Below are 21,545 nucleotides of genomic sequence, written 5' to 3' on the forward strand. Positions count from 1 at the left end.
TAAACGTGGAAGTCAGAAGTAGTACTCCAGTGAGGTTATCTGCTTTCATTTGTCAAAATTCCGATTTTGAGAGCTTCCTCTCCTTGCATTCTCTTTTTTGTCTTATCTTCTCTCTGACTCATCTTTTCTCCTTTTCCTTTCCCTGTCTTGGAAATCTATAGTTCTAAATCCTACCTCCACCCCAGGTTTTTCTTTCCCAGAAAACTGAAAAATTCGTACTTTTCTCTCAGGGTTTCTCAAACTTCCGTTCAAACAGCAACTCTTCCTGTTGAGATTTAGGCCCCCACTGACATCTACCTGAGTCTCACTGTAGTTACTAACTTATTTTTAAAATTATATTTAAATTTTGTTGTAGAGACCTTTACTAAACACAGAGATATAAAATTTTAGTGAGGTCATGATAAGCAGAGTCCTTATAATAAGATAAGGTACATAAATATACAAAAATAGAAAGTTGTGTTTTTCTTTATCTAAAAGAAAAGGGTAGAATGGTTTTAAAGAAAGATTCTCAAGAGGACTGGAGAAAAGCATAAATCCCTCACAACCTCTTACAACAGATGATTGCTTTGAGTAATCTTAAACAGGCTTGGTACTTAAAAGCCCAATCTATGTTACATATTTTAACTTTTGCTGATATTAAGTGTATATGATGTCAGAGGAAATTTGATACATGTAAGGCCTACAGGACTGAGCCACAAATGTCAATAATATATGCACAATGATTTGCATCACAATAAACCTATGTCCCATTGGGCTTTGTCTTCTGTAATCACTCTAAAGAAGAGAAATCATTCTTGTTCAGGAATAAGGCACTCATTTCTATGGCATTCTAACTTTCCTTTCAACCTTACTGTATAATCAGTGTATGCTGACATGCAAAATCTTTGTTAAAAAAAAATCTTCTTTCTTCTTACTCGTTAAAAAAAAGCAGCATTCATTTCATGCTTGCGATCTTTTTCCTTATAATACTAAAAATTAAAGACGGCTTTCTTTATAAAGAAATGCACTTGGAATACATAGACCTCTGTCCTTAGGGACGTGAAAAAGGGGAAACACATACACCCATACCATGGCGTACACTGCAAATATTTAATCCTATAAATCTTCCCTTTGTACATATAGTCATACTCTTCTGATATAGAGGAATATTCACAACTGAACTGCGACTAGATGCAGAGGTTATCTGTTGTGTAACTGATTCATACAAAAATTTGTTTCAATCTGCAAAGAACTGTCTATCTCATGTAAGAAAAAATGCACATTATTTTCTAGAAGATTAAATTCTCGTAATGAACAACACTGGCCTCTGCTGGTAACCAAGGTCACGATGAACAAACATCCACCTTTTCTAGATTGCTGAAGGTGCTTCCTTTATCCAGGTAGATCTATACTCTCTTGGGATCGTTATTGCTCATTTGTTGATAAGGGAGCCACAAATTTATGAGGGCTCCAAGCATGCAAATCTCTAGCTCTAGCTATGGACTTAAACGGACCCAAAGTGTAGTGCTGGAACTTGCCATTTTTTCTGACCAAATACATTTAAACATTTCTGCTTCAATACCATCATTTTAAAAAATGATCTTTTCTTTCAACAACACACTGAAAGTAAGAAGAGAGTTGATGAATTTCAACTAAATTTTTAAAAGTAATAACTGTGTACAGAATACAAACACATATTCCTTTAAGTTTATTTGCTCTAGTTTCCAGTATGCATCATCTGATTCATAAAATACAACTGAAATTACTTGAATACATAGGAAAGCAACCTTGATTTTCATAGAACTATAAATCTTCTACCCCCAAAATAATGTGTATCCATGTGAAGATTACTGCCCAGAATTTTATGCAAATTTTTTGGATTTGTTCATCAATAATTCTGCAAAGAAAACCAAATTAATATTTGTATTTTTAAAATGTTGGGATTATTTTCTTTCACCGAGCAAATATAGAATGACTTTGCTAATGTATGCTAAAAAACAACAAACTAGAAGGTGACACATTTATCCCAATTGATTGAACGAGCTAACCCACTGTCAGTACAAGACAAGTTTCCTGCTATTGCCTCTGATGGGTCTTAGCCTACTCAGTGGGAACATTCTCTAGAACACATGGGCCAGTCTTTTTAATGTCGCCCGACAATCAACACTACTCAAGATCTGTAAGTTCTTGGCTCCCAGAAGTTCCCATCAAAGCACCTGGAACACACTTAAAAGATAAACAATTGAGGCCACCATAGGCTAAAATACTTGCCTACATTATCAGAGGAGTGAAGCAACAGAGATATATAAAGACTTACTCTTACATGCGTCCAAAGGGTCTTGGATTATTGTATAGTAAAGGATATCACAGGAGGAAATGTCAATACAGAAGGGACAGAAAATAACTCGTTGATATGGAATTTAACTTGGGGAGATAAAGTTTATTCATATAAAGACATGAAGTGTCTTATCAAAACCAGTAAAGGAGAATGCAATCCATTGTCATCAAAAGCTCAAATCACTGGCGTATAGGTCTACATAGAAATAGAAAAATGACTTAGTCATTCCTGACCTCAAACATATTTGAAATAGTGACCATGCATATCTCATGAGTCAGTGAATATTTTATAAAATATTGACACTTCACATGGAGTAATTCGTAGCTGTTGCTTCTTATTTCCTTCCTGTCTCCCTTTTTTTCCTACCTTCTTCTTCCTTTTTCTCCCCCAAGTACGTTTAAAGCAGGAAGTTCCAGGGGAAATCACTTTTACTACCTTTTTGAGAATCATACACTTCAAGCTGTATAAAACATCCTAACCTCTGCCTGAAAATATAGACACCATCTTAGGGAAGAATAACTACATCTTGTACACAAGTTGCCTTTCTGAAATACTCTCTTTTTCAATCCCCAAATACCTTTCTTGTCAAGATAGTGTAGCAGTGTTTGGAAAGTGTTAGCACACCAACAGATGCTCAGAATCAAATGACTTAATAGGCATAAACTTTTTTTTCAAATAATTGCAAAGCTTTGGGTTAGCCTTTTGCATACCTTGCATAGTTAATTACCTAGGCCTTAATGTTTACATGTAATGAGAGTATCTACAGCTATAAACTACATAATTTATAATTGATGTAAATGGGTGTTATTATGTCAATTAGGCAGCTGTGTCCTCCACCTCTTGGTAAACAGCTTTGAGTGATAAACTGAGTTTGCAGAGAGGTACCTTCTTTTCTTCATAACAGATAAAAATAAATTACCTAGGTAGACCAGGCTGTCCAATTGTTCTCTGGTGAGCTGGATGGGAAATCCAGACCCTTTCTTTTGACCTGTTGACTGCAGGAAATGGTCAATTTCGTCACGCAGCACTGCCATAGCTTCTGGGTGCTGTAGGAGGTAATACATCGCCCAGAACGTAGTTGGAATAGTGTTTGTCACAGAAGCCCAGAGAAAGCCTAAATGATGTGCTGGGAGAAAATAAGTGAAAAGGAAGATTAATAGCGTTTATTACACTGATTAGATTTGCAGTGTGCTAATTAAAAGATGTTAGGACACAGACCCAGCCAAGGATCAGTGCATGCTAATGAGGACCAATAGGCTTCTGAAGTCTAATTTTCTGCTTAATGAGAATAGTTTAAAATGTAATGTGCACGTGGGGGGTGGGGAGGTGGGGGATGAGATAAGAGAAGTAAATGCAGCTTAGTTATACTCTTTCTCATTATCCCCATTAAGTATCTTGTTTTACCACCTTAGAAAAAAAAAAAAAAAAAAGAAAAAAAAGAAAAAAAAAGAAAAAATCAATTATCACAGAGGGTTTTTCAGAGTAAAACATTTTATCACTAACCAATTAGAAAGAGCATAAAAATTTTCAAGGTCACCATTTTGTCTTTTTATTTCAAAGGTCTATTGTAAATTATTTTATTTTAGACAAGTAATCATTCAGAAGTTTCTTACCTCCTATTTCAAAGTCCTCAAGCGTATAGTATTTCTCCAGGATATCTTGCCTCATTTGAACAACTTCTGACCATCCCTGTGTCCTAGCTAAGTGTTCTGATGTCAAGCGTTTTATAAGTTTCTTTCTAATAGATTTGACATTTCCTAGAAGCTCTATGGGTATGTCTGATATTAAATATGGGAATTTGTCATCAAATTTTAAGAAATCATCTTTTAGCTCAGTAATAAATTTTTTCCTATTGCCAGGAAGAGATTGTCCATATATGGTTGTGAACGTGACCTCAAATATTACTGAGCTGCAGAATGTCAACAGGTATGCCGTGTCCCAATTTGTGGTTTTTAATAGCTGGAGTTCAAATACTTGTTTTAAATTCTGCATCATGTTTTCTGTGAGTATGTCCAAAGACGTCCCTTGTAAAAGATGATAGCAGCCATGAAGGTCATTGTTCAGGTCATCATTGGTTGCCAACTTTTCGATGGAAAATACTTTCCTTAATAGTTTATTAGTGAATATTCGAAAGCTTAATTTGGGACTTTTCATTACTAACTGGTACTGAGAAGGGTCCAGGATAAATGTTATATACTTGCCTAAAAGAAATAAATGAGAATATGAGCTCAGTTGGGAGCAAAACAAACAAACAACATACCTGAAATTTGAAAAGATTTTAATCAAAATTATAAAGACCTTAATAACTAACACCTAGAAAGGTGCAAAGTTTAATAAATATCCATTTCGTTCAAAGATTCCCCACGTTTCCTTTAAAAATGGAAGATAGTGGGAGAAACTCTAATATTCTTAAGTTCTGAATGACCTTTAAAAAGATACTCTTTTATTTTGGGGGGCGCCTGGGTGGCTCAGTCGGTTAAAAAGATACTCTTTTATTTTAGTTAAATACCCAAATATTTAAACTACCTTGAAACATCCTCAGAATCCCTTGACTTAAACATTTCTCATATTTCCCTAATAATACAAACAGAAAACAAACATCAAACAAACGAACATATCAAATTATTATTTACACTTCATGGAGAGCCATTTCATACTTCATATCATCTTAGCTTTGGTTGGACATGATAATTTTAACTCAGACAAATGGAGATGTGGTATGAAGCATATACTCACCAATTAATGTTTAATGTGACAAATACCAAATCACAACTGCCAGCATTTTCTTGTTTATAGATGAGAAAACAGTGGTTCGTGGAGATTTGGTAATATGTCCAAGGTTACTTACTGATTTGTGACTAAAACAGGATTCCAAACGAGAACCTGTCCATTCATGCATTCATCCCTCCATTCAACACTTACTGAGATTCAGATACTTGTTTGGATCTCTTTCCTCTTAAGAGAAAAAGATGTAAAGAAATCATTCTAGCAGAGGTGTGAACACAAGGTAAGGGAAGTAGAAAGTGAAATCTGCTTTGGTCTGCTGGGAGTTACCTATCAGCAAGAGTTCTTTGAAGTGGTGACATTTGGTCTTTTCATAGATCAGTGTTGTCCAAACTTACCCAACTAAGAGACGTAGGGTACTAGTTAAAAATACAGATTTCTGCCTGATTCTGATTCAGAAGGTTGAGATGTGGGACCTATGAGTCTTTATTTTTGATAGGGGCCTGAAGTGATTCAAGGCAGCATAGTGAGGAACATAGTCCTACTTTGGTAGGGCTCTCAAAACTGTCGGAAACTTGAAGAGTTCCCAGCTCTACCTTGCTCCCCGCAGAGCCTGGACAAGAAGACACTCCCCATGCACTGTTCTTTTCCTCACACAGGGCTGATTTCTTCTCACTAGAGTGCTGTTTTAAGACTCCTAAATAGAAGTATTATGCAAATAGTATTTAATAATGGCATTTAATAAATCTTTCTTTCCCAAGAACACACATTAAGTTTAGATGATCCTACAAAGTGTAATGCCTATTTATTGCCTTCTAGAAAACAACAGACATTAAAGTCTGTAGGATCATTCACATTTTCTCCTTCACTTTATTATTCCTCTGGTGTGTGTGTGCGTGTATGTGAGTGTACTTTCTTAGACCAACAACGCCTCACTTGTTATTTATTGTTAATTCAAACAGCATCACAGAAATTAAATTCAACGTGGTACAGGATTTAGAATAAGGTTTTGAATAACTTTCAACGTAATTCTTGAAACAGGATAAATGTGTTTTGGTTTTACAATTTTAAAACATCATTTAAGCTTTTAATATACATTCATATACATGTGCTAAGATTTTTTTTCTAAAAATAAATCATATGTCTTGAATTTTATTCACCATATTTCTCCTTGATTTATTTAATAAGGTGGGCCAATCTAGGAATGAGGGTAAAGCTAGAAGTGGCTATTCATTCTGGTCAGATCCCAAAGCTGCATCAATAAAGTAAACTGGATTTTTCCCCCTTAGCGAGAGCAAAAAGGACTCAACCGGATTGGAGCATATTTTATGACACCTGCTTTACCATAGCATCTTAATTAAATAAAATTGCCAGCATCTGCCTGACAAATAATTGAAAAAAAGTGAATTCTCTCATTCTGCAAAAGATATAATTTTAGGCAAAGCTATGTATTTTCACAGGTGGTGATTCATACTTTCCTCCTTTCACCAAATGAGAAGATTTTGCTACATATCTTTAGGGTTATTTTAAATTAGCCACTAAAATTCAGAGAATGTATAAAAGTTTCAGTTTGTAAAACATGCAATTTTTAGGGAATATTTTGAATTTTTCCTACTAATTTTCTACATTCATTAAAATCTAAGTGGAAAGATAAAACTATATTCAGCCAAGACAGCATGAGCTACTGGCCACTGGCCTACTGAAATAGAGGCTGTGTGAATGTGAGAGTTTTCGTCTACAATTCGTCACAAATACACATACATTCCCCTCTCTCTCTCCCCCTTGGGGGTAAGGATATGGGAAGAAACTATGAGATTCATTTCAATTAAAAGAAATAAAACCTAAATGTGGAAAAACTGGTTCCAGTTAGGAGCCAATTATTAATAGTTTTTTTAATGAGCAGTTATTACAGGTTCTTTTTAAAAAATCATTACTGATTAGTTAAAATCAATTTATTTGTAGATAAAATTCTCACTCGTTAAGGCTCTTTATACTCCAGAATCTGTATTTTCTCCTTCTCATTCTTATTTTAATTTCTTCAACCTCAAGGCATTGTGTTTTATTAACTATCTTTCTGAGTAAGATGTGGATTGCTTTAAAAGTAGACGTTTTCATTTTCCGGATTTTACTTTTCAAGTGGGTTTGGAAGTACTAATAACCCTGGAGATGTTAGTTGGCTTTCCAACTTTTAATCTTCAGTATAAACAATTTAAGCTAAGTTTTCCAAAATTAATATTAATTTAAACCATCTGTCCACCATCTGCTAATGTGAGATGCAAAACCAGAGTTTCTTTGTAATCTTTAATCAGACAGTTAGGAAAACACATATACATTCATAAAATGAATTTAAATTTCTTAACAAAGGAAATCTGAAAAGTTATTCTGAAGGCCATGTATTCTTGGAGCGAAATTAACTTTTTGCTCCAGTGTGATTTTATGTAAATGAATACCAAGTGTCAATAGGCAAGTTGCCTAGTTTACCAAGATCACAAGGTAGAAACAATATTCATTGTCATGTTTTCAAAAGAGAAAAGAATGCTGTCAGTAGTTGATATGAAATATTGATTTAAAGAATGTCAGAGTTTGCATTTGTCTAAAATAGAAATGTCAAAATGGGGCTCACTTCTGCAAAAAAATATAAATGTATATAATATGTAATATTATATATAATCATCTTTTTGAGCAGCAAATTTAAAATGGGGTCAAAATTTTTAATGTCTTCTTTGCCAATAATCTTATTCTCTTCCCTTTTCAGAGCTGACTGGGTCTTAAGATACTAACTCTAGAATTCCTGTATAACCTGCATATGATCCTTTACTAACTCAGCAGCCTTTTTACTTCTCTCCAAATTACTTCTTTCAGGAAGGTGGGGCTACATGATGCAAAGTACATCAGTAAATGTAAAAAAAGAAAACAAAATCATTCACCCCGATGTCTTATATACAAAAAGTTTGACTTCTGGATCATTATAAATTGAATTTTGATGTTTTCATCTCAGATATTTGGTGCTTTACAGAGGCAACGTCCATGGGAATTCAGAACAACTATTTGAGTACTTAGATTTAGAAATGCCTGTCAGCAAATATGAGATAAATTTGGATTTTAAAGAGATTTTCCATAATTATAAGCTTAGTTTGTTCTTCAATAGAATTTTTTAGAAGGTCAAGCTGAAAATACTCGTTGGAAAGTGGAATGAACCAACTTTTTATTTTATGAGGATGACCACATTACATACTCCTCCTCTTATTAGGGAGATTTCACTAGCTGTTGACAATGATGTACAGTGGTGCTTCGCTGGCATGACATCTAGGGAAGACGACTCTGCTACACCACCACACAAAACCAATTAGAGAACTATTTTCTGCGACAGGTCACGAATTTACGTGGTTTCTCCTGAAAAGATGTACCTTTTAATTTCTTTATTAAGATGACATCCATGTCCCTTGAGACTTTTGGGGATGACAATCATTTGCTCATCATGCAAGAACATACACTAGCGGAAATCACATTACGGGACAAGGGTGGAAGACTCTGGTCCCTCGTTTCACATTTTCCAAAGGTGCTATTTTGCAAACTGATCATTAGAACCACATACATTAACAGGATAACTTGACAGGAATCTATTCAAACTCTAGCAAGAAGCCAAAGGGAAGTGGTAGTACATATTCAATACCCGCTTGTGTACTGTTGAGTTCAAAAACATGGCCATGGTCAAATTATTTGGACATCAGAAATTCAGCAAGCTTCTTAGTGTCTAAGATTAAGATATCAAGTATCAGCAGAAATTGGTTGTTTTTTGAGCAGTGAATAAAATTATTCAACTCGCCACAAGTTTCTGCTTAATCAGCTTAGATTATTTTTGTATGATGTATTAAAAGGGAAAACTGAAAAGTTCACTAATTTGTTGCATCTATTCATAAATTTATTTTCTTTAAGTAAGAGTGACTTACTTTTTTAAGTGAAGAACAGAGTTTTGTTATTATGAAGCCAAAAGCTCACTTAGAATAAAAGCACCAGCTATGGCCTTTATTTGTATTATAGTAAGTATTTCATCAGCTCTAAGGTATTGGGAATATCCTCATCAAATATTTATTGTGAATCAATCAGTGCTGAGCTCTGGTCTAAATGTTGGCAATAGAGGAACTAAAGAATAATGAAGGGAAATAGACAAATGAATTAGCAATAAATTCACAGTTTATTAAATGCCATTACAGAGTGATACTGAGAGTAATGGGAACCTGGAGAAGAGGCATCAAACATAACCAGGGAGAAGAGATGGTCAGTGAAGCTTTTGGAAGAAAGAGATATGCGACTATGGCCTCAAAAGATGAATCCATGTCAGTCATCTTTTCAGGAGGACTCACAAAGAGAAGAACAGCACTCAGGCAGAAAAAAACAGCATGAGGAAACACAGGCACAAAAGGGCATGGTGTGTGAGGAGGAAATTTCAAACAATTTAGTGCATTAATAGTGCATTAAGGCAAGCAGTAGCAAGAGGTGACGCCAGAGAGGTAGGAGGTGCCCAGATCTTGGGAAGCCTTGTGGGGATTACACTACAATTGCTCTAAGATGCATGATTTTTTTTCCATTTCAATTTTTCTGAAATCAGAGCATTGGGAGAGACTGGCCAGGCAAAGGAGTAAGTTGTGAGGAAATGGATATTGCCTGTTCATGTGAAAACTCAGCCATGCTGACAATGTCATCCAGCTGGATCATTGTTTTTTCTCCCCATTACATTAAAATGGCGGCACTGAAATGAAGTTGCTCTGTGTACAAAAGGTTGCTTCTGATACTCAACAAAGTAATTACAGTAAGAAGAAATCACCTAAATTCTTTAGGAATAGAACAGAAAACTCCAAGGCTGGTTAGAGAAAGATGAAAAGGGTTGAGCAAAGAAAGGGGCATAAGTAAAGATGACCTAGATAAGGAATACTCAGAGTCAGTGAAAGAACCAGAAGGTGCAGTATCAATAGAGTGAAGGAATAGTGTTTGAAGGAAGAATGAGGGATCTGCATTGTCAGACCAAGTAGAGAGGTCTAGTCAGTGAAGGTCCATTAATGGCCGCAGCAAGGCACACAGAAGTATGGGCAGCAAATGTAGGAAACTCTCTTGAAAAACTGGGATGCAAAAGAGAAAAAAAAAAAAAAGAAATGAAAGGTAACTAGAAGGAGAATAGAGGAGAAGCATGGTTTTAAGCTATAGGTAAGGACCCAAGAGAGAAAAGAAAAATGAAGATATATGTGTGGGAGGAATAAATAAACACCAGCCCTGTGGAGGCAGCAAGTAAGGGTGATGGGGACAGGTAATGGATTTTCTTAAACATTCTTTGAAATTAGAGAAAAGGTAGTGAGGAAAGTTGTGAGACACAGGGATATCTGGTAGATATGTGAGGGTCTGAGTGAGATCATACCTGATGCCTTCATTTTTCTTGGGAAGGAAAGGAAGGGGTGTGAACTGTTTTGCCAGAGCCCAGTGAGAAATGGGGACCTGGAACACAGCCTTTCCTGCCCTCCCACCGGCATGCCCAGCCAGAAGTCAGAGGGCAAAGAAGTGAGGATAATCTAGTCTGTACAGATCAGACTTCTAGGACATAGGACATACAAAAGTGAAGAAAAGGAATAGCTAGCCCGGTGATAAGCTGATGTGGAAGACTGTGTGCTAAGATGGCCACAGTAAATTCTTTCTATCTCTACGTGTGCTCCTTTGCAATGGGACTCTGCCATGCTCCCAGGAAGTGGTGGAGTGTATTTCCCTACCCTTGAGTTGGGGCTGGTCTGCAACCGCTCTGACTAATAAAATGTGGTATAGGGGCACCTGGGTGGCTCAGTCGTTAAGCGTCTGCCCTCAGCTCAGGTCATGATCCCAGGGTCCTGGGATCGAGCCCCGCATTGGGCTCCCTGCTCAGCGGGAAGCCTGCTTCTCCCTCTCCCACTCCCCCTGCTTGTGTTCCCTCTCTCGCTGTCTCTCTGTCAAATAAATAAAATCTTAAAAAATAAAAATAAAAATAAAAAAATAAAAAAAATGTGGTATAAATGAGGTTTTGTAATATCTCAGCCTAGGCCTCAGGGGGCTTTGCAGCTTTTCTTCTCACCCACCTGAAACACTAGCTGCCACGTAAGGACATCTTGAGAATGAAACATCATGTGTACAAGGAGGCCCAGCCAGGCATGTATGTGATGAGGCCATCTTGGAACATCCAGTCCCAGTTAAGCAGTCAGATGACTCAAGCCACAAAAGTGACTCAGGTAAGACTGGTTGCTTTAAGGCATTACATCTAGGGGAGGTTTGTTATGCAATGATAGCTGATACAGCTGGAAAACATGGGCCTTCAAGGAGGATGAGTGAAGAACGTCCCAACTTTTCCTCTCAGCCCTATGATGTTGGGATGTTTAGTGATCTTGCTGCCGTTTTCTTTTTTCTTTTGTAAGCATTTTATTGAAGTTAGAAGCATAATAAACTTTTTATTAAAATTAAAAATACATTCTACAGCAGTGGTTGCTAGGGGCTCAGGTTGGGGGGAAGTGGCATGAATATGTGGAACACAGAGGAATTTTAGGGCAGTTAAACTATTCTCTATGATAGTGAATAATATCCATTGAATGATGGATCCATGACACACATTTGTCAAAACTCGAAGAACTGTACAACACAAAGAGTGGACCCTAATGTAAATCACAGACGGTTAATAATATACCAACACTGGCTCATCAGCTGCAACAGAGTATGGGATATAATAAGAAAAATTCTGATCAAGGGAAACAGGATATATGGGAAATCTCAGATCTGATCAATTTTCTTTAAACCTAAAACTGCTCTACAAAATGAAGTCTGTTAATGCATTCTAGCTTTTTTTTTCTCTTTTAATCATTCTTAAAATCAGACCAAGCCAAACCAAACCAAAATCACAGGTGATGGCAGGAGAGTAGGGTTCCCTAGGTACCCTCAAGATTTTTATAATTAAATTTTTACTGTGAAAATCACTGTATTCAAAAACATAGTTTTCTTTTGTATTAGTCTACAAACAAAACAATAATATAAATATTCCATATTTTGTCTATAGAAAAATGTAACAACTTAAGGAACAATGGGGAACTTATGATTTATGGAAGGTACTTATGGAAGTGTTGCTTACCTCCAAGGAGAACAGTGAAAGTGTCACCATGTTGCTTTTGAAGAGTTTTCATGAAACCTAAAGGATCCTTTTGTAATTTCAGGGCCTCTCCAAGGTAAGGAAGCCAGCCTTTTATCAGTGGAGGCTCACCAGGTCTCCTATAAGAAAAATAAACAAACAAGAAAAAATGAAATCCTTATTTTAATACATAAGGGTTATTAACCCAGCCTAGAAGTGAATGGATGAATTACACAACTTTTTTCAATTATTTTATTTAATGATTATTATATAATCATAGATATGAATTTATTGAGTCCCACCAGTATGTGACTTTGGGGTAGACAGTTCAATTCACAGCTTTTGGTGAGCAACGTTTTTGAGAAATTGTATCTTGTAAGACCCAAATGGCTGGCTGAAATGACAGCTACAGTCAGTAAACATTTTATGTATGAGAGCTCTTGCTGAGTGTTAGATGTCAGGTAGTTTACTCGCCAAAGTAAAGCTCTTTGTTATCAGATGTCACTTTAGACTGGAATTGCATAATTAGAAGAGGAGCAGTTAATAATCTTGAAAAATCTTTTATGTTGTTGAGAACAATAAAAAGCTCAACATTATTTCCATGAAGTATATCTTGTTGTATTCTTTCATCGAGTTTTTTATTCAAATTACGAAGGACTAGGAATATTTGTTAAATTTTACAAGACAACATATGAAACACGTTCAGTGAAACACTGAAATACTGTGAATTAAAAAACAAGTTTCTTCTTTTTTGACCTATAATCTTAGCAAACCTGGACTTCAAAATTTCTTCTTCTTCATTTATTTGGTGAGCTCAATCTGATTTAAAGTAAAAAAAAAAAAATCTAAAGCCATTTTATCCTAGAAGGGATTAAAACAAATATTCAAAAGAACTCTGATGATTCTCTATCCCATCTGTGAAGATGACTTACACTATAGGCAGTACAACCCATTCTGATTAATCACAAGATATTACTAGCTCAAGACCCAATCAAAAATCAAGATTATGATCATACTCACCATGGAATTTTATGTGGTTAGATTAACCCTATCAAAAGCTTTTATTTTCCCACAACTCAACATGGTAGAATTAAACTTAAAAAATAAACATCAGATCTTTTGGGGGAAAAAAATAAACTAACACAAAATAAACCCAAGGTATGATAGAAATAAAGGAAACAGGTATCAAAATTCTCCTTTCTGTTTTTAGAAGACAATTGATTTTTATACTAATTTACATATCTGTGCTATTATTTAAATATATGTACTTAGAAATGGGAAGACAAGAAACATCACATAAAAATGTGTATCTTCTGCTTCCTCCCCTTCTCTGTTATTTTCTTAAATGCTAGCTCTACCAATGGAGACTTGCTTTTTTGAGAAATACAAAAATGTACCAAAAAGTACAGTAATAGTTAATTCTATATCCAAAGATTAAACAAGAAATGACATATATTATTGTAGAGTAGGATCTCTTAAGTCAGAAATTGCCATAGCATGCAGGCTCTCAATCAATGGCTTTCAAATTTTGCAAGTGATCTTAGATCACAAAATTTCTTTTCAAAATATTAACTCTCTTCCTTGGTCTATTTTTATTCTGCTTTGTTTAATGTTGCTTGGATGTTGCATAGTGACAAAGATTTTGAAAGGCTTTTTGTCATATCATAATTTAATGCAACTAATTTCATCTTCTATGCTCTGTCATTTGGTCAAAAGCTGTATTCTTCATGGATTTCCGTGGGGGGAAAGGATGGAACTCAGAAATCCAGGGGAATATTAAGTTAATGTTCAGAGTTAGGGAAACACATTAGGAAGCAGTTTTATTGTTACAAAGATGAGAGGATCATCATTTCTTACAGCTGTGTTCATTTGGCAGCAATGAGCTTAAAACTATGAAACACCATGTCACAACCGCGTATTTTCAGGAAAAAATATAGTGCTATTTCAACTTATGACCCATTGAAGATGGGCAACAGAAATCTGTCTTCATCAGTATATTTGTAAAAATTATTTAGAGAGGAAAGACATCATCATAATGGTCCAGAAAGACCTACTGACATATGGCACAGTGCAAATACTGCTATTTGTCTCTCTCATGCTCTGTGACTTTGAAAATGAAATGTCCACTGCCCAATGCTGAGTGAGGGGATGGGATGCCTAATGCTTGTTGGGAATGATCAAGTTCCAAACTTAAAAGGAACAGGTTCTAAAGCAATGGTGGGCAACTAAAAACAAAGAAAAACAAAAACAAAGAACACCCAGAAAACAAAAAAACAAAAATTGTGGGCCACACCCCCTCTCAATCCCACTTGAACAGTATACACTTCCTCAAATATCCTCTTTACTACTTAACACTAACAGGACACATCTTGTAAGTAATACATATTAAAGCTTACAAAGTTTCTTAATAATTAAACCCAAGTTCTATGCATAAACAACTATCACCACTTGCAATTTCTTCCATACGAATAGTGGGACACATCTTGAAGTTTATGAAAAATGTCAAGTACGGTCCAAATTTACCTGCAAGCAAATAGTGGAGAAGAGCCTAAATACATAAAATGGCTATAAAACATAAGAGATGTTTTAGTTTTCCTTTGGTTAAAAAGAAGCATATAAGATCTGAGGAGGTGAACCAACATAGAATACTTCGTTTTTAATAATAGTTGCAGTTTGTCTTTATGCTATACCTTTAGTTAAATAAATAGGGAAAAGGTTTGGCTAGTGACCTATCACACATCATTCCCTGAGACATTTAAAGCCCAGCATTTTCCACAGCAATCTATACATGTCAAGTAATTTCTTCTATTCCACTTTTCCTGGGAGCATTCTAGGCTAGGAGTCCGAGTTATTGTAACAACCTTCTAAGTAAGTGGTGAGCAATCTTTATACATGTACACCAATTCAGGAAAAAAAAATTATGTGTTGATTAAGTTTCTGAGGACATAAAATATTTGTATTAGGTCATCTAATATCTGTAACAGTGCCTTAATAATTTTTTTAATTTTTCCTAATTAATATTTTCTTTTGTATATGTGTGGTTAAAATGTCAGATACTACACAACTGATGTGCAATGCAGTAGCTGATTATAATAGTGACCTTTTGAACAAACTTTTGGTTGAGCAAAGAACTTTTGAAGCTGCCCTTCTACCTTTCCTGGACTTACTTTAGAAGCTACTTAATTGGAAAATATAATTTGGTTCACACTGTCTCTTAGAACTGTACTTTTGAAATGTTCTCTATTCTTCCACTCTTCCTTGGCTTCAATGCAGGCATGAGGAGGAGTCAGTCGGTAGAAGGCATGGCAGAGTCTTGGCATACTGGCAGCCTCTGTGAGAGCTCATGTGGGGCCAAGGAAGCACAGAACCACATGATTGCTTTGCCTGGAAGCTAGGAGGGATTACCAAGTGGGGACACTTGAGTAAAGGATGCAGAGATGGAGGATCACCCTCAAAGTCCTGGCCAGGAGGCACACTGGGAAGCCAAAGATGACCACATGAACATCTGTACTACAGGACTTTCCAGATCAACAGAAAGGAAGGGGAAGAGTTCTCCTCCTAAATCTCATTTAATGTGTGTGTATGTGTGTGTGTGTGTGTATATATATATGAACAAGTTTTAAACCCAAAGTGACTGGAACTACTTTTCACTAGAAATAGTGTTTTCTGTCTTCAGCAGAAATCAGTTATAGACAAATAAATTTGTGCACATCTAAGACTGGGAAATTTTAAATCCAGCATACAAGTTATGTAGACACCCAGTTGTTGTTTTAACTTGAAAATGAGAATGATAATATCAACCTTAGAGGTTTACCATTTCAGACTGAGAGAGAGTCTTTGAAAATAGCTAGTATACAGAGCGGGATCAGTTTTTCCAACTATTCATACATTGTAAGTAGTTGCACATAAGTGGTTTTGCTCTCCCATTCTCTGTATGAACGGTTTTATTTTTCAACCTTCCTTGTTATCTATATAAGGAGTTTGGAAGGCATCACTCCCATCTTCACCACAAAAAAAAAGCTGAACAAACTGAATATCAACAAGTCCTCTTAGATTCATTAGAGAATTGATGCTGCAGGGCAAACCATTGCCCTAAAAGCTATAGAGACAGGTGAATACAGAAAATCATAGCTTAGTGGGAGCAGAAGCTGCTGCTGCAGCCTTTAAGAAAGACACTGAAAAGGTAATTGACTAATTGCTGGAGACTGAGCAAGGACTAATTTGTGATATAAAATCTCCTAAGGGCCCAGACTTATTAGGGCCTTCACAGTGCTCACACAAGGAGAAATAGATAATCTGAATTAGTGTGCATTTACCAAATAAATTGAGTCAATAATTTATAATCTTCTAAAGCAGAAGGCACCAACTCTAGATCTCACTGGTGAATTTTATCAAACATTTAAGGAAGAAATATTACCAATTCACTCTAATCTCTTCCAGAAAATAGAAGCAGAGAAAACACTTCCTAACTCATTCTATGAGGCCAGCATTACCCTAATACTAAAGTAGACAAAAACATCACAAAAAAGGAAAATTATAGATCAATAAACATAACATAGATGTGGAAATCCTCAACAAAATAACAGTAAATTGAACTCAACAGTGTATAGGAAGAATTATACATTAGAAGCAAGGGAAATTTATTCCCGGTGTGTAAGGCTGCTTCAACATTCAAAAATCAAATAATGTAATTAATGTAATCCATTACCTCAAAGGGATAAAGAAGAAAAATCATCTGATCATGTCAATAGATACAGGAACATCATTTGACAAAATCTAACACCTATTCATGATAAAACTCTCAGCAAACTAGGATTAGAGGAAACTTCCTCAACTTGATAAAGAACATCTACAAAAAACCTTAATGCTAACATCATACTTAATAGTGAGGAACTAGATACTTTCCTGCTAAGATCTGAAACAAGGCAAAGATGCCCCCTTACCGCTCCTATCTGACATTATACAGGAAGTCCTAGTTAATGCAATAAGACAAGAAAGGGAAATAAAAGGTATACAGATTGAGAGGAACTAAAACTATTCTTGTTCAGATGACATGATTGCCTATATATAAAATTTCGAAACAGCAACAAAAATACTCTTCTGTAACTAATAAGAAATTACAGCAAGGTAGCAGAATACAAGGTTAATACACAAAAGTAAATTGCTTTCCTATTTTCCAGCAATTAATAAGTGGAATTTGAAATAAAAAAAAAACAACAACACTTACATTGGCACCCATAAAAATGAAATACTTTGGTATACAAAATGTGTACAAAATCTACATAAGAAAAACTATAAAGCTGTGATAAAAAAATCAAATAAAATTTAAATAAGTGAGAGATATCCTATGCATGTCAGTAGGGAGAATCAATATTGTCAAGATGTCAGTTCTTCTCAACTTGTTCTATAGATTCAATGCAATCCTGATCAGAACTCCAGAAAGTTATTCTGTGGACATTGACAAACTGATTCTAAAGTTTATATGGGAAGGGAAAGGACCCAGAACAGCAAATATGATATTGAAGGAGAAGAACAAAGTGGGAAGACTGATACCACTCAACTTCAATACTTACTATAAAGCAACAATAATCAAGACAGTACGGTATTGGTGAAAGAATAGACAAATAGGTCAATGGAAAAGAAGAGAAAGCCCAAAGTATACCAACACAAATACAGTCAACTGATCTTTGACCAAAGAACAAAGTAATTCAATGGAGAAAGGATAGCCTTTTCAACAAATGGTGGTAGAACAACTGGGCATCCTCTTGCAAAAATATTAATACAGACACAATTCTTATACCTTTCACAAAAATTAACTCAAAATAGATCAGAGACCTAATTGTAAAATGCCACACTATAAAACTACCAGCAGTTAAAATAAGAAATATCTAGACGACCTTGGGGCTGGCAATGACTTTTTATTTTTTTTAATTTTTTATTGTTATGTTAATCACCATACATTACATCATTAGTTTTTAATATAGTGTTCCATGATTCATTGTTTGTGCATAATACCCAGTGCTCCACGCAGAACGTGCCCTCTTTAATACCCATCACCAGGCTAACCCATCCCCTCACGCCCCTCCCCTCTAGAACCCTCAGTTTGTTTTTCAGAGTCCATCATCTCTCATGGTTCGTCTCCCCCTCCAATTTCCTCCCCTTTATTCTTCCCCTCCTATTATCTTCTTCTTTTTTTTTCTTAACATATATTGCATTATTTGCTTCAGAGGTACAGATCTGTGATTCAATAGTCTTGCACAATTCACAGCGCTCACCATAGCACATACCGTCCCCAATGTCTATCACCCAGCCACCCCCTCCCTCCCACCCCCCACCACTCCAGCAACCCTCAGTTTGTTTCCTGAGATTAAGAATTCCTCATATCAGTGAGGTCATATGATACATGTCTTTCTCTGATTGACTTCTTTCACTCAGCATAACACCCTCCAGTTCCATCCACATCGTTGCTGGCAATGACTTTTTAGATACAACATCAAAAACACAATCCATGAAAAAAAAAACTTCATTAAAATTTAAAAATTCTGTCCTGCAAAATACACTGTTAAAGAGAATGAAAACCCACACTTCAGACTGGGAGAGAAATCTTTGCAAAACACATACCTGACAAAGGACTAATAACCAACATATACAAAGAACTCTTAAAACTCAATAAGGAAAAAAACAATTAAAAATGGGCAAAAGATCTCAACAGACACCTTACCACAGAAGACATACAGATGGAAAATAAACAGATGAAAAGATACCCCGCATCATATTCTCAGGGAATTGCAAATTAAAACAGTAACAAGTTACCACAACACACCTATTAGAATGGCCAAACTCAAAACATTGACTGACCCAAATGCTGACAAAAATGTGGAACAACAGAAACTCACATTGCTGGTGGGAATGCAAAATGGTACAGCTACTTTGGAAGACAGTTTGGCAGTTTCTTTTAAAACTAAACATACTCTTACCATATGACCCAGCAACTGTGATCCTTGGTATTTACCCAAATGAGCTGAAAACTTGTGTCCACACAAAAACCTGCACACAAATGTTTACAGCAACTTTATTCAGAATTGCCAAAACTTGGGAACAATCAAGATATCCTTCAATTGGTGAATGGATAAACAAACTGTGGTAAATGTGGTTGGTAGAATATTATTCAGTGATAAAAAGAAATGCACTATCATGCCACAAAAAGGCATGGAAGAACCTTAACCACATATTGCAAAGCGAAAGAAGCCAATCTGAAAAGGCTACACACTGTATAATTACAACTATATGACATTCTGGAAAAGCCAAAACTATGGAGATTATTAAAAGATCAGTAGTTGCTAGGGCTTTGGGGGAGAGAGGTATAAATAGGTGTAGCACATGGGATTTTTAGGACAGTGAAACTATTTTGTGTTACTATAATGATGTATCTGTGTCATTATACGTTGGTCAAAACCCATATAATGTACAACACAAAAACAATCCCAGATGTAAATTAGGACTTTAGTTAGTATTAATGTATTAATATCGGCTCAACTGTAACAAATATACTATACTGATATTAATATTTGTGAAGACTACGGCGGGTGGGGAGGGGGTATATGGGAACTCTACAATTTCAATATTTCTGTAAACCTCAAACTGCTCTATAAAATAAGGCCTATATAACTATACAGATATAGATATCTACATATATAATAATAAATTTTAAGCAGAAAACTAATATGAAGTTTCTATTTTTTTTTTAAATTAAGGACATTAAAAAAAAGATGGGCAATTCTAAGGTATCAGTATTGGGCAGTGTGTAAATTGATAAAAACAAGTTTTTTTTTTAAGATTGTATTTATTTATTTGACAGAGAGAGACACAGCGAGAGTGGGAACACAAACAGGGGGAGCGGGAGAGGGAGAAGCAGGCTTCCCGCGGAGCAGGGAGCCCGATGCGGGGCTCGATCCCAGGACCCTGGGACCATGACCGGAGCCGAGGGCAGACGCTTAATGACTGAACCACCCAGGCGCCCCTAAAAACAAGTATTTTTTAAGAGTAAAGAGTTCTAAACTGACGGTTACTAGAGGGGAGGTGGGTGGGGGGTTGGTGAAATAGGTGATGGGGATTAAAGAAGGCACTTGTCGTGATGAGCACTGGGTGATGTATGGAAGTGTTGAATCACTGTACTGTACACCTGAAACTAATATTATACTGTATGTTAACTAACTGTAACTTAAATTAAAATTTTTAAAAAGTGTAAAGGTTCTAGAATCCAAAAAGTAAGAAAATTGCTGTGGATTATCCCCAGTCACAATAGGCCCATTTCTTTCTATGACCTCATAAAGAGCCACTGTTAAAGAATCCCAAGCATCTATTTAAGACCTTGGAGGGGCTGAGGATTTTGTACCTTCTAGCTCAGGAAGCTGGTTTTCAATGACCTGGGATTTGACCAAAGTTAGTTTCTTCCGTGGCACTGTAGGGTTTTTATCTATTTTGCATATTAATTTTTTCACTTTTAAAGAAATCTTTAAAATCTTCACTTTTAAAGAAAAAGTGAAAAAATTTAATAACTCTTTTTAATCTTTTTCTTATTCTTTTTTCTTTATTTTTTTTCCATTTTTAAAATTTAGTTTGCTAATGTTTTGTTTACCTTTATTTTTTGTCTGGCACTATGTCAATTCCATCATAAAGGTCAGTTTTTCAAATTGGCCTTGAAAGTGATTTTCTTTTGAAGTAAACTGGATCAAATTTCTCCCAGCTTTTCCCGGTTTTAAGCTGACATTGGGACACGCTGCCTCCAAGTAAGTGCAACATGCTGCCAGGCCTCTCGGCCATCTCTGCTGAGGAAAAGACTTTATTGGCAGCTACCATTGGCAAGGATATATTTGCCAAGGTGAGGCTGGCCCAACACATTTGGGAAAGAGATGGTCATGACAATCATTAACGAGTTAATCTTGTTAACTACCTTATAAAGTCAAAATAATGAGGGCCTTGGATAACTCAAACATTGTGAAATTATTTGAAGTGATGGAGACAGGAACAGTCTACCCTATCATGGAGGTAAGTGGGGAAGAGCTATTCAATTACCCAGTGGATCATCACAGCAGGAAAGAGAAAGAGGCCCCAGGCAAATTCAGCCAGAGAGTGTCTGCTGCACAGTATTACCAGCAAAAGGGTATTGTCTATATACCTTCAAGGCAGAAAACCAACTACTAGAAACTTACATGAACATCAAGGTTTCAGACTTTGCTACAGCAATGAATTCCCCTTTGGCAATAAGTTGGATGCCTTGTGTGGCAGCTTCCTTATAATGCCTTGGAACTCTTTCCAGAGCCAAAAGTAAAATGGCTTCATGGTAGGTGTATGGAACCTAAGAGTCACCTTATA

The 21,545-nt window shown here is 35.9% G+C and overlaps 1 protein-coding gene across 3 annotated transcripts in view; it reads right to left on the bottom strand.

Annotated features, from left to right (window-relative positions):
- The window catches only part of CYP7B1 (cytochrome P450 family 7 subfamily B member 1), a 184,011-nt gene that overhangs the window by 20,429 nt on the left and 142,037 nt on the right, over positions 1 to 21,545 (bottom strand). For all 3 annotated transcript variants that reach the window (XM_073892825.1, XM_073892827.1, XM_073892826.1), the window contains 3 exons: positions 12,174 to 12,310; positions 3,931 to 4,518; positions 3,237 to 3,443 (listed from right to left, as the gene is read on the bottom strand). In XM_073892825.1, the coding sequence (XP_073748926.1) occupies positions 3,237 to 3,443; positions 3,931 to 4,518; positions 12,174 to 12,310 (932 nt within the window). The remainder of the gene's footprint in view (positions 1 to 3,236; positions 3,444 to 3,930; positions 4,519 to 12,173; positions 12,311 to 21,545) is intronic.

This window comes from Callorhinus ursinus, unplaced genomic scaffold, assembly GCF_003265705.2.
Source record: "Callorhinus ursinus isolate GAN/ISIS: 27379988/994484 unplaced genomic scaffold, GSC_fseal_2.0 scaffold5, whole genome shotgun sequence".
Taxonomy (NCBI): domain Eukaryota; kingdom Metazoa; phylum Chordata; class Mammalia; order Carnivora; family Otariidae; genus Callorhinus; species Callorhinus ursinus.